General features: G+C 40.6%; 1 protein-coding gene and 1 long non-coding RNA gene across 2 annotated transcripts; both read left to right on the top strand.

Annotated features, from left to right (window-relative positions):
* Nucleotides 1–49: 49 nt before the first annotated feature.
* Nucleotides 50–6496, top strand: LOC137874071 (proliferation-associated protein 2G4-like). The gene is made up of 13 exons (XM_068712704.1): nt 50–210; nt 1381–1509; nt 1702–1807; nt 2564–2633; nt 2737–2829; nt 3098–3161; nt 3324–3402; nt 4199–4277; nt 4393–4526; nt 4648–4742; nt 4834–4961; nt 5073–5126; nt 5228–6496. The coding sequence occupies exons 1-13, from the start codon at nt 129–131 to the stop codon at nt 5288–5290; spliced, it is 1176 nt and encodes a 391-aa protein (XP_068568805.1). The 5' UTR covers nt 50–128; the 3' UTR covers nt 5291–6496.
* A 2388-nt stretch (nt 6497–8884) lies between these two features.
* On the top strand, nt 8885–10603 carry LOC137874070 (uncharacterized). Its single transcript, XR_011103271.1, has 4 exons — nt 8885–8942; nt 9046–9072; nt 9560–9582; nt 10286–10603. It is a non-coding gene; the product is annotated as an uncharacterized lncRNA (long non-coding RNA).
* The last annotated feature ends 2060 nt before the right edge of the window (nt 10604–12663 follow it).

Below are 12663 nucleotides of genomic sequence, written 5' to 3'. Positions count from 1 at the left end.
TCGGGGTCGCTGTGACGTCGTTATCGTCTCGGTGAAGGGGGAGGGGCTTGGAGGGCCGGTGTAAGCAGCAGCCGTCAGAGTCGTCCTGAGCTTTTTGGCCCACTAGCGACTGAAACTTGACTGCCAAGATGTCCGACGAAGAGCAAGAGCAGACCATAGCCGAAGACCTGGTGGTCACCAAGTACAAGATGGGTGGTGACATCGCCAACCGTAAGTAAACGTAACTAGTAGCCGTTGGTGAATGGGTGAGAGATGCTCTATTCGGCCCGTCGTTAACGTTAGTCTCCTCACACAGCAGCAGCCATGTGGGTTACATGCGAGGCGCACGTATACTAGCCTAACTGGTTAGCTAGCTAGCTAGCTAGCTAGCAGGTACAGTTGGTTCAGTTCTAACTAATGCTAGCTCCTCTGTTACTGTTGACCAACATTGACGTTGTGTGCTTTACTAGAGATAGCTGTCTGTTTGTTTAGCTAACGCAGGATGCCAACTAGCTAATGAGCTAGGTCAGCCTGTTGCAGTCAGCTTCAGTTAGAGCAAACGTTAAAAGATAAGCAGGAAGCCAGCGATATGAAGCCACTTTACCGCTCGTTACATGCTGACCTCTTTGTGTTAGTTTATTCTTAATGTTGATGGTAATCTGTTTAACTGACATAACTCACAAGCTGATATGTCTGCTACAGGAATAATATGAGGTCAAAGTTACAGCATGTTACTCTAACGTTATTCAGATGACAGTATCGTTGCTGTAGCAGATATGGATAAAATCCTCTGTCACACAGTCTGTGATTTTTAAGTTATGAGTTGTAAGTAATTACATTTTAAGTAACTGCTTCGAGATGACAGAACCAGACAGTAATGTGCGTTTTTGGCAAATCCAGCACTTAAATACCTGACAAACGAAGTAATGTCATCATGTTAACATCTAATATTATAAAGCTGTTTTTGATTTGCAATAGTGTCTGCTGATATATTAAAGAGGCCGTTATAAATGGTACTACTAAATCACTTATGGTTGACAGATGTAAATTGTCCTGTGGTATATGTAGTCATATCAACCAACCCTATTTAAAACCTAGATTTCAACAATGTTGACAAATTTAATTAATCAATATTTTTGAGTCAGTTCTCTGACAACTGATGGTGTTAAACTAGGGGTTCGTTGATATTATCTCTTTGAAAAAATGTGATAATTTTTGTGGGCATTCAGTGTTCGTTTCACTCAGAGTTAACACACTGTAACTCATCTGTTTTAAACAATACCTAATGTGATATCTGCTCTCATACCTGCTCCACTTGGTTCCTCTTCTGCACCTCTTCATCATTTGTCTTGTGTGTGTGTGTGTGTGTGTGTGTGTGTGTGTGTGTGTGTGTGTGTCCAGAGGCTCTTCGTCTGGTTGTGGAAACAGCCACTCCCGGGGTGTCGGTGCTCACCCTCTGTCAAAAGGGGGATGCCTACATCATGACAGAGACTGGAAAGGTCTTCAAAAAGGAGAAGGACATGAAGAAAGGTGAGCCAACAATCATAGGAGTGAGTCTGTTGTCATTTGGGTGCACTGAGGTGGACCCATCAAGAAGAGTCTAGCTGCAGTCATTCAAATTGCTGACCCCAGTGTCACTCCCTCCATCCTTGTACACTTTTTTGCTAAACTTGTGGATGATTTCCAAATGAAGACTTGGTGGTTCTCCTTTCCCTCTTTTAGGCATTGCCTTTCCCACCAGCGTCTCAGTCAATAACTGTGTTTGCCACTTCTCTCCCCTGAAGAGTGACCACGACTACACACTTAAAGATGGGGATCTGGTCAAAATGTAGGCACCATGCTCTGAAACAACGTCACCCCTTGTTCTCCCATGTGTGTCACGAGTCTGTTGTCCTCCCCTCGTTCTATGTGACATCTTGGCTTGTATGTGAGGGTATTATTTTGGCTGTTGACTGTCTGCTTCATCAGTAATGTCTCATCTTCCTGTCTGTCCTGTGTGGCAAACGACAAGTAAGGTTGCACACTTTTAGAATGTGTTTTTTTGCCATTTGTGGCAAGTGATGTATTAGATTTTTAGCTTTGATGGCCATCCATCTGCTAAATCCTATGTTTCAAATTTTTGTAATGCAATGTTGTGCTTTGAAAAAGGAAGTCAGCTTATCTTAGTTGTTGTATTGCCACATACGTTGTTGTCCTCTGTGTCGTCTTTTGTGCTGCATATGGATTTGCGATGTTTGGAAGTTTGTTGTTGCTCGTGGTAATGTAGTTACACACGCTCCCTTGAATTTATAATTAGTCCTTCACTGTGCTCCAGCTCATGTACAGCCAAAAATAAATTAACCTTGGAGTATATATTCTGTGTAATGGCCATAACAGTTTAAATGTTTTATTTGTGTCTTCTTATAATAAAGAAGTGACCTTCTTTATTAGTCTTATTTTCCAAAGTAAATGATAGTTGACATTCTGTCCTTCCTGAGTTGGTTCCTGTCTCAACATTTGTAAACTTGACAGCTGCTTGGCACATGCACTAATTTTCTTGTTATTTCATATTCTCATCTCCACGTTTCCTCTTTATTGTGTTTAGAGATCTAGGAGTTCATGTTGACGGCTTCATTGCCAATGTTGCTCACAGCTTTGTGGTGGGAGCCAGTAAGGTGAGGACCTTTTCTAAAATGCTTTTTTTTTTTTTTCAACCTTTTGTGTCCTTCTGTGGAGCCCTCCTTTAAGTCCTCTTCTCTCCGTGTCTTGTTTCTGCAGGAGAACCCCGTCACAGGTCGGAAAGCTGATGTAATCAAAGCGGCCCATCTTTGTGCGGAAGCAGCTCTTCGCCTCGTTAAACCTGGTAACCAGGTACATGGAACCTCTTCCTCACAGTTTTCTCCATGTCCGCCATAATAACGAGTTACTTTCTCTACAGCTCTGGCTCATGAAAAGATTTCTGCTTTTACAATTGTTTTTAAGAATTAAAACTCAGTTTTTTGTCAGTGTCTTTTCTGCTAAACAATTCACTGCAGAGCCCCTAATAGTTTTGCTCTGCTGCTCTCCCTGCACTTTGTGTGGTAAGTCAGTGCAAAACTGTATTTTGCATGTGAAAGTAACACTTTTTTCTGTGTCTCAGAACTCTCAAGTGACAGAAGCCTGGAACAAGATTGCTCAGTCATTCAAATGCTCACCTATAGAGGGTGAGTTTTCATGAAAAGTACATTCAGAGCAACCACAACTGTTCACATTTTGACTGTTGTGTTCGTATTTCTTTAGATTTGTTCATGTAAAGTGAAGACGATTCATAGCATGCAAGTGGATGTTTTATTACCATTTGTTCTGCTTTTCTCTACTTTTTCAAGGTATGCTATCGCATCAGCTAAAGCAACATGTCATAGATGGAGAGAAGACAATCATTCAGAACCCGACAGACCAGCAAAGGTACATTTAGTCTCTTTTTACACACAGGAGGAAGAGGGGTGAATCTGAGGCGTGCTGTTGGCGCAGTCACACAGATGCAAAATTTGCAACGCTTCCATTTTATGCCAGCGAAGGGCAATCGCTATCGGCGAAGAAGCAAATTCAACTTTGGTGAACTCTCGGCTCGAATGTATGACTGTGCCCTGTGGGTGTTTTGAATTGTAGTAAATCTCTTAGACTAAAGATGAACTTGAGTCTCACGTTTTGTGTCCATTTAGACACACAGAGTGTAAATAATGGGTAATGCTTGAATGTATCAAGTGGGAATCGGTCCTTTCAATCAATATCACCCTTCAAATATCGCACACCACCAGTTGTCTGTCTGTTCAAATGTCTCGTCTGTGTTTTAATTTTCTCTCAATTCACAATCCGCCCATAAACGTAAGGATTTTTTTCTAAGCAAGTGCCAATTTGACTTGTGATGTCTAAGGTCTGACGTTGTTTTCAACAGGAGTAATGTTATTGTAATGTTGCAATATAACTATAATAACTGCAGACAATTTAAGGGCCGGTCACCCAAATCACAAAAAACATGCGTATTAAAAATATACTTGTATACCGTGTCCCCATCTAGCCAGGCTGTAAGTCTTAGTTTGATGTTGTAAGCTCTGAGACTTGTATCACAGAACCAATATAGTGGAAATGAATGAAATTTGATTTGTGGTGCTGACACCAACCAACCAAAATTACATTTGGAGAAACTCAACAGCAAATTGTCTTTAGTTTTTCACTGGCTGCTGTTGACACTCAATTTCAGGAAGGACCATGAGAAGGCAGAGTTCGAGGTACATGAAGTCTATGCTGTGGACGTCTTGATAAGCACTGGAGAAGGGAAGGTCAGTGTGCTCTCTAGTCCTTCTTTATTCATACCCATTGCTGCCAAAATTGTACAGACTAAACACTTAAAGAACAGACACCTAATGTTTTATCCCTCTTGTCATTTACTATTAGGCCAGAGATGGAGGTCTGAGGACCACCATTTATAAGAGGGACCCCAGTAAGCAGTACGGCTTGAAGATGAAAACATCCCGTACGTTCTTCAGTGAAGTTGAACGGCGCTTTGATGCCATGCCTTTTACTCTCCGGTATGAATACCACACTTCATGTGTAACTACTAATATACATATACATAGTCCACCACCTGCTGACATTTTGAATAGATTGACAGCGTTGAATATTAAAAAACATACTTAATTCCATTGTCAGAGCATTCGAGGATGAGGCCAAAGCCCGTCTGGGTGTGGTGGAGTGTGCCAAACATGAACTGCTACAGCCCTTCAGTGTGCTACATGAGAAAGAGGGTGAGTATTTACCGCTCCCCTTTATCGTGTTTTTGCTTTTTAACGTTTCCATTTTTATTTACCGTGACCCCTACTTTGTGTCTTTTCTCAGGAGAGTGTGTAGCTCAGTTTAAGTTCACAGTGTTGCTGATGGCCAACGGGCCTCACAGAATCACTAGCGGAGCCTTAGATCCAGAGCTCTACAAGTCAGAGCATGAAGTTCAGGATGCAGATCTACGGGTAACATTGTTGTTTCACATACTATACATCAAGCTCCTTCATCACACAGAAACTGGCTGCTTTCAACATCTTATTACCTTTTTTTGCTTAACCGTCTCTCCTCTTCCGCAGACTTTACTACAGAGCTCTGCAAGCCGTAAAACACAGAAGAAAAAGAAAAAGAAGGTAAATTATTATTCAAACAATAAACCCTCATTACTACCATTCACCTCCTTGACTTGTGTGTCACCTCACTGATCTGTTCCCCCTCTTTTCACATCCCACAGGCCTCAAAGACAGCAGAAAATGCAACTGGACAGCCAACTGAGGACACGGAAGCCGTAGAATAACAAAATACTGCCTTTCCACACATGCAAGACCTCAAAGAGAAGCAAGAGGAAACATGACAAATTGCCCCAAAATCTCAGCCCATTATACACCTTTAATTTCACAAATTAGATGAATTAATATTAGATCCTACATTGATGCTTAACCCTTTACTGCAGTCACTGAAAGTACCAGGTTGCTTTTTCTTTGTTTACTTGAGTAACAAATAAAGAATATTTGTAACTAGTTTTGCATCTTTGAAAGTACATGTTGCCAAATGGTACATGTGCGACTGGTGCCTGCATTGTTTTACCTAAATAATCTTTTGATCCTCTTCTTGCAACTTTCAAGTATAACTGAAGCTTACAGTGGGCGTTAAAGGAAGTGGATCATTCTGTATTTTTGACGTCCAATACAGTAAAGGATTATTGGATGAGACCAACAGAAACATAGTTCACAACAAGTTATCTAAACTTATTTATTTGTAAACAAAGATTTACAGTGAATATACGAGCACTTTGTCACCTCCTGTGAGTGTGAGAGTCACGTGATGAGTTTATTCATCCATTGCTTTATGAAAAAAATGGACCGTTAGTATTTTAAGACGTTTAATCAAAAGCATTTTTCCTTAACTTCACTATGCAGTAAAGGGTTGAACTATAATTGTTACCAAACAAAACGAAACAGTCAAATGACGATAATCACAAGGACTGTAGTATAAGTAAGTGTTTATGGTTAGTCTTCCATCATCAAGGCCTGAACACATATGTAGCTGAAACTAGTGTTTTAACCACACAACTCTTTTTAAAGTATTAACCTGAGCAAAACACTGGAATATTTTTAAGAATACGAGCAAGAATCACAATTGTAATCGGCTCTACTTTAGGGAACAAAACCGATACATTTACTGCCATTCCCCTTGAATTTTATAAAAAGATAGAATCTTATGTATTCTACTTTTTAAAAACTTTTCTATTAGCGACACCTGTTACTTGCTTTACTACGTCATTGGTCTTGTGAATCATGAAATTTAAAGCTGAGTAGTTTTTTATGGGTGTCTTCCGTGGAATTGGACCAGTAAGAGATCATTTCAGGTCTGAGTTTCATTTCGAGGTCTGGGTCAGATGTGTCAACAGCTGAATATGTTGAGAAAAGTAAAATCCTGCTTTGTAGCTCCATCAGTGGGCAATGGAACTTTACATCTAATGAAATAAAAACATTTTCATACATTTGTTGGTTTTCTCTGAAGGTTTTTTGTCAAAGTTCAGTATTGGAAATGTCTGCAATTAATTATCATGACGACCTGCCTACATGAGTCCAAATTGTAATTTCATAAATTGTGGTCGTGTTGAAGGAGAAGGAATGAGGTTTATTACAGCCCTTAAATATCTGAGTGTATTCGGCCATTGTGGGAAATGTTGGAAGCCAATGACCTGAGCTTCTTTATTGCAACATTAGGTATTCAATTAGTCTGACATACCTGCCTAGTGATTTGATTGATTTCCTAATGATTTTACCATATCATGATGGATATTGATAACACATTATTAAATTACTTGTAGCCTGTCTTGGTAATTAAGTATTTTATCTATATCACCCTCTCCAAAGCACCAGCATGGTTTTTGCATACATATTATTTTAGATAGATAAACACTTTATTCATCCCCAGGGGGAAATTTGGTTGTTACAGCAGCAAAGATATACTTCAGCAAAATGAAATAACGGAGTAAAAATACTAATATATAAAATAACAGTAGAACATAGTAAATATAAAGAAAAGAAAATAACAATAGAAATGCACAGTATATACAATCAAATAGAATAGTGTTAAATTAATTAACTAGGTAAACTAAACAGTGGTGCAAAGACCAACCAACAGTAAACAACAACAGTGTAGCGGCATGTAGTCATGTGAAGGATGATCTGGCCAGAGGTGATTTGTTATAGAGTCTTATTGCAGTGGACAGGAATGTTCTCCTGTATCTGTCCTTGTGACAGCAGAGCTGGATCAGTCTGTTGGAGAAAGTGCTCTGCTGTCCCTGCAGTAGGTGGTGGAGAGGGTGGTCCGGGTTATCCAATATGGATAATTTCTTCAGTGTCCTCCTCTCCACTTTTTGTCCTTTCCAGATTGTCTTGTTTGCAGCCGATGATAGAGCCGGCCTTCTTAATCAGTTTATTAAGTCTGTTGGTGTCTCCAGCTCCAATGCTGCTCCCCCAGCAGACTACGGAGAAGTACAGTGCACTGGCCACAACAGACTGGTAGAACATCTCCAACATCTTGCTGCACACGTTGAAGGATTGAAGTTTCCTCAAGAAAAAGAGCCGACTCATCCCCTTCTTGTACACAGCGTTGATGTTGGCCTTCCAGTTCAGTCTGTTGTCAATGGAGACACCCAGGTACTTGTACTCCTCCACCATGTCCACATCCTCTTCCAGAACTCTCAGCGGTTGTGGAGCCGTCGTCTTCCTCCTGAAGTTGACCACCATCTCTCTGGTCTTGACCACGTTCAGAAGCAAGTGATTTCTACCGGCCCACTCCACAAAGTCATCCACTACTGCACTGTACTCCTCCTCCCGTCCGTCCCTTATATACCCGACCACTGTAGAGTCATCAGAGAACTTCTGCAGATGGCATGACCCTAAGTTGTACTGGAAGTCAGTGGTGTACAGGGTGAACAGGAAAGGAGACAGAACAGTTCCATGTGAGGCTCCAGTATCACTGACCACTATATCAGACAGCACACGGCACAGTCGGATGAACTGTGGTCTGCCTGTGAGGTAGTCAGTGATCCAGGAGACGGTGGACGCGTTAACCCCCACCACCCGCAGCTTCTCACTCAGCAGCAGTGGTTGGATGGTATTAAATGCACTGGAGAAACAAAAAAAAGTGATTCTCACAGAGCCACCGGTTCCATCCAGGTGTGACTGAGCTCATTGCAGCAGGTAGATGATGGCGTCATCCACTCCCACATGAGGCTGGTATGCAAATTGCAGAGGGTCCAGTGAAGATTTCACCTGTGATTGGAGGTTGGCCAAGACCAGCCTCTCCAGCACATTCATCACATGTGATGTGAGGGCAACTGGTTGATAGTCGTTGAGGCCAGATGGAGTCGGAGGTTGGAGGAGTTGTGCTATAATCAATTAGAAAGTAAATAGATTTGTTTTTTTGACAAATTAAAAAATCAAATCAAATTTCAAGGTCAATGTAGTTCTGGAGCTTTTGAACATTGCATACAATACTTATCAGCAGATTACGGTCAATTGCATTTCCGTATTTATTTACTTTACTTGAATTAACTTGTCTGTTAACTTGTCAGTCAATTCAGTAGTTAAGAGATAAAACTGTGAAGTGAATTGAAACCTTTTAAAAACAAAACATCAGGTCAATTTATTTCCAGAATAATATACTAGTTTTCGTTAAAATTCTTAAAAACTGTGCTCTTTTACTATAATCGTCTTGAAAAGTGGATATGCAATTAAAATAAGGCGCCATATGTCAATACAATTACTTTGGAGTAGGAAAAACGCAAAAAATGTGGTGCAATTAACTTAAAACTACATTTCCCTGTGAGGTGATTACACCACATTTGTCGCTTGAACATGACGTCACCACCTCTATAAATACCTCCCTCTTTTTTCGTCACACCCTCTTTCCGTTGCTCCTCTCGCCTTGAGGTATGTATGGAACATCTTTCCTCTGCAAACTGAATCCACATCAATCCTCACATTTTACAAATAATCCACAGGCACTAATCATTTGTTTGTATTGTTTTCACAGAAACTTCTCCTCACGATGAGAGCTAAGGTGAGTTGACCAGCAAGTATCCGTATTTTTGTGATTTTACATCCTCTTCCTGTTGCAGTCAAACGCCGCTAGCTAGCATCAGCATAGCCTCTCCTGTGCTGCTTTGTCTTGTTTTACTGAAAATGTTTCTCTATCCTTATACTGTGTTTATAATGCATTAATTTACATGTGAATCTAAACTCATAGTACAATAAGTGTGTTATGCAGTAACTTTAAATGCTACTGCGTCAGGAAGGCCCGCCTCGGTTACACGCTCTGTTAGCAATGGTAACCTCAATGCTGTTCTATCTCTAATGTGTTCATGGTTGAAGTTCCAGTCAAGGTCTTTAAAAGACTTCAATGTTAAAAACAGTTTGTAGCAGTGCGAAGTTTCAGTAATAGTTTAGCTACATAATGTAAAGCTTGCTGTCGGTCTGTAAGGTAGTGCAAGCATGGCAAACGTGACTGCACTAACTGCACTCTAATAAATATCCCTCTTGTCTTCCAGTGGAGGAAGAAGCGTATGCGCAGGTGAGCATTATTAATCCTTTCTGTACAAACTCCTAGTTCCCAGTAGCTGTCTAATGATTGATATGACCTACCATTAAACTAATCCATCTCCATGTATGCCATAATTACTGCATTCAGTTAGATGTACAATTCAACAAGCACTTGATCAGTGCCTCTTGGAATTTGTTCAATTTCTAATTTAAACATTGCATTAATATTGATTGGCATTGCTAGGTTTCTAAATTTTAAATGCTCGCCCATAGTTCACTACTCAAGTCAGGTGCTGAATGCAGGATTGGCTTCCACAAATGTGTACATATTGAAATGTTAATGGATCAATGCTGTAAATGTGGGTCCATGTGAAGATCAGTTATTTCTCAATGGGTCAAAGTTACAACTCTTGATTTCAAAATGCCTTGATTCCCTCCAAAATCAGTTTTTCCACAAGCTTGGATATTTAAACTGCTACATTTACTGTTTTGACAATTGAAAGGAGAAATGTTTAGGCTTTTCTACACAGGACTGTACCAAACACTGATTACAGATTATTAGCGTAACATTAAAATCTATTGTCAAATAATTTTTTTGGTGGACTTGGCCATTCAAAGTGGATTATTTTTTGGGCTTTGCAATAAATCTAGATTTGTGTACTGTTATATGGCCATTGCTCAGCTAACTTCTAAATGTTTTCCTAAAAGGCTCTTGTTTTTTTTTGTTTCAACAGGCTGAAGCGTAAAAGGAGGAAGATGAGGCAGAGGTCTAAGTAGGCCCTCATCCCTGCCAGCTGTGATCCTGTCGGAGCCTCTCCAGTTAACTGACCCATGTGGCTGAAGTGAAGCCTCCATCGGTGAAACGGAGGCCTAAACCCTGATTTCAGATGACTGCGCACCTCATGGAGACTGCTGTGAAAGTCTGACTGGAAAAGGCAACGACGCTGGACTAACATCAGAACTACAGCTGCGTTGTTCAAGGATCATAATGCATATTGTTTACCAACTGTCATTCTGTGATGTATTGAACAATAAACACTGCTTAAAAGTTATGACATGGTTGCGTCTGCTGATTAATGTGACTATAAACATTAGTTGATGGCAAGTTTATTTGTATAGCACATTTCAACTAGGCAAAGTGCTTCACTTAAACATTTAAAAGCATCAAAACGTAAGGCAAAAGAGATTTAAAAAACGATGCACGTCTCACAACTTACTCTTGCTTGACTATTAATTGCGTCATGGTTTTTGGGGGTTGGGTTGTCAGTCATGTCACTGCTGGACTTGTGTAAGTTTCAATAGCTTCAGGTATATGAATTGTATAAGGGGTCTAATTGGAGCTGTACATGAAATGGCTTGGTACCAGGTGTTAAGTGGTGTCTTTGGACTACATACTGCAAAGAATTGTTTACAATGACCTTTGGTATAGAATTTGGGAAACTAAGTTTTAATATTCACATGTTAAAAGTACATTTAACACCTAGATTTCAGTTCCAATGTAAAGTACACAGCCAGCACACTACTGTGAAGGTATTGAGTGGCTGCATGTTCAGGTGCATCTCAATGAATTGGAATATCATTGGAAAGTTGATTTATTTCAGTAATTCAAACTGAAACTCGTATTGCATAGATTCATTTCACACAAAATGATTTATTTATATGTATTTTGATGATTATGGCTTACAGCTAATGAAAACCCAAAATTCAGTATCTCTGAAAATCAGAATATTGTGTATAAGTTCAATATTGTAGACTCATGGTGTCACACTCTAATCAGCTAATGAACTCAAAACACCTGCAACGTTTCCTGGTCTGGTTCAGTAGGCTACACAATCATGGGGAAGATTGCTGACTGGACAGTTGTCCAGAAGACAGTTATTGACACCCTCTACAAGGAGGGGAAGCCACAAAAGGTCATAGCTGAAGAAACTGGCTGTTCACAGAGTGCTGTATCCAAGCATATTGATGGAAAGGTGAGTGGAAGGAAAACGTGTGGTCGAAAAAGGTGCACAAGCAACAGGGATAACCACAGCTTTGTGAGGATTGTGAAGCAAAGCCCATTCAAGAATTTGGGGGAGATTTACAAGGAGTGGACTGCGGCTGGAGTCAGTGCTTCAAGAGCCACCACACACAGACGTATCCAGGACATGGGCTACAGCTGTCGCATTCCTTCTGTCAAGCCACTCCTCAACCAGAGACAACATTAGAGCAATTTTAGAGCACTTCATGCTTCCCTCTGCTGACAAGCTTTATAGAGATGCTGATTTCACTTTCCGGCAGGACTTGGCACCTGTCCACACTGCCAAAAGTATCAATACCTGGTTTAATGACCACGGTATCACTGTGCTTGATTGGCCCCCAAACTCGCCTGACACTGTGGTGCAGTGAGACCTCTGCTTGCAGGAGGCCGCGGACCTCTCGCTCTATCGTTGTTTGAGCAACGAAGTCACGCCAAGAAAAATCAGCTGGATCCGGCTTACAATGAAAAAGTATTTAATAATTCACAAATGCTAAAAGACAGTTACAAACTGAATTACACTGTCGACAGTAAGGAATCGCGAAACCGAGTTCAAACACTCTCCCCCTCCAACCGGCCGACAAACGCCAGTTTACAGTAAAGAGGATCGCCAAGAACTGAATTACGTCTCTCCGAACAATGCTTTTATACCCGAAAGTCAGTAGTTTACTTTCAAAAGTCCATTATCAGCTTTGTGATTGGCTGAAATCCGATTGTCTCCTCCTGTCCTCTGACAATGCTCTCCATTGGTCTAAGTGATCCGGATAATGTCTGAATAGTGTCCGCTGGTCCGACCTGTCCTCCTCGTAAAACTGCATGTACCCGACCCCCACGCTTTCTTAGGGCTGTATTCATCAACATCTCTGCTTGATCAATACATCTCCTTCCCCTACTGTCCACACCTCACATTCCTGAAGTCGGCTCACCCAACTCATCTCATTACCATACAGTTGTTTTCGGATCTGAAAAGCCTGTCTCAAAGGTCTCTCTCTTTCCCTCAAAACATTCAGTAACTGTATTTTATAGTTTGATACATAGAATGATTATACTTTTATGATTTAACACTTCTTAAAATAAACATGTTACAACATTATA

Source organism: Cebidichthys violaceus, unplaced genomic scaffold, assembly GCF_023349555.1.
Source record: "Cebidichthys violaceus isolate CVI_PGR_0920_01 unplaced genomic scaffold, fCebVio1.0.p SCAF_17, whole genome shotgun sequence".
NCBI classification, from domain to species: Eukaryota; Metazoa; Chordata; class Actinopteri; order Perciformes; family Stichaeidae; genus Cebidichthys; species Cebidichthys violaceus.
Note: the sequence above shows the minus strand (reverse complement) of the source record. Positions and strands in the feature narration are given on the sequence as shown.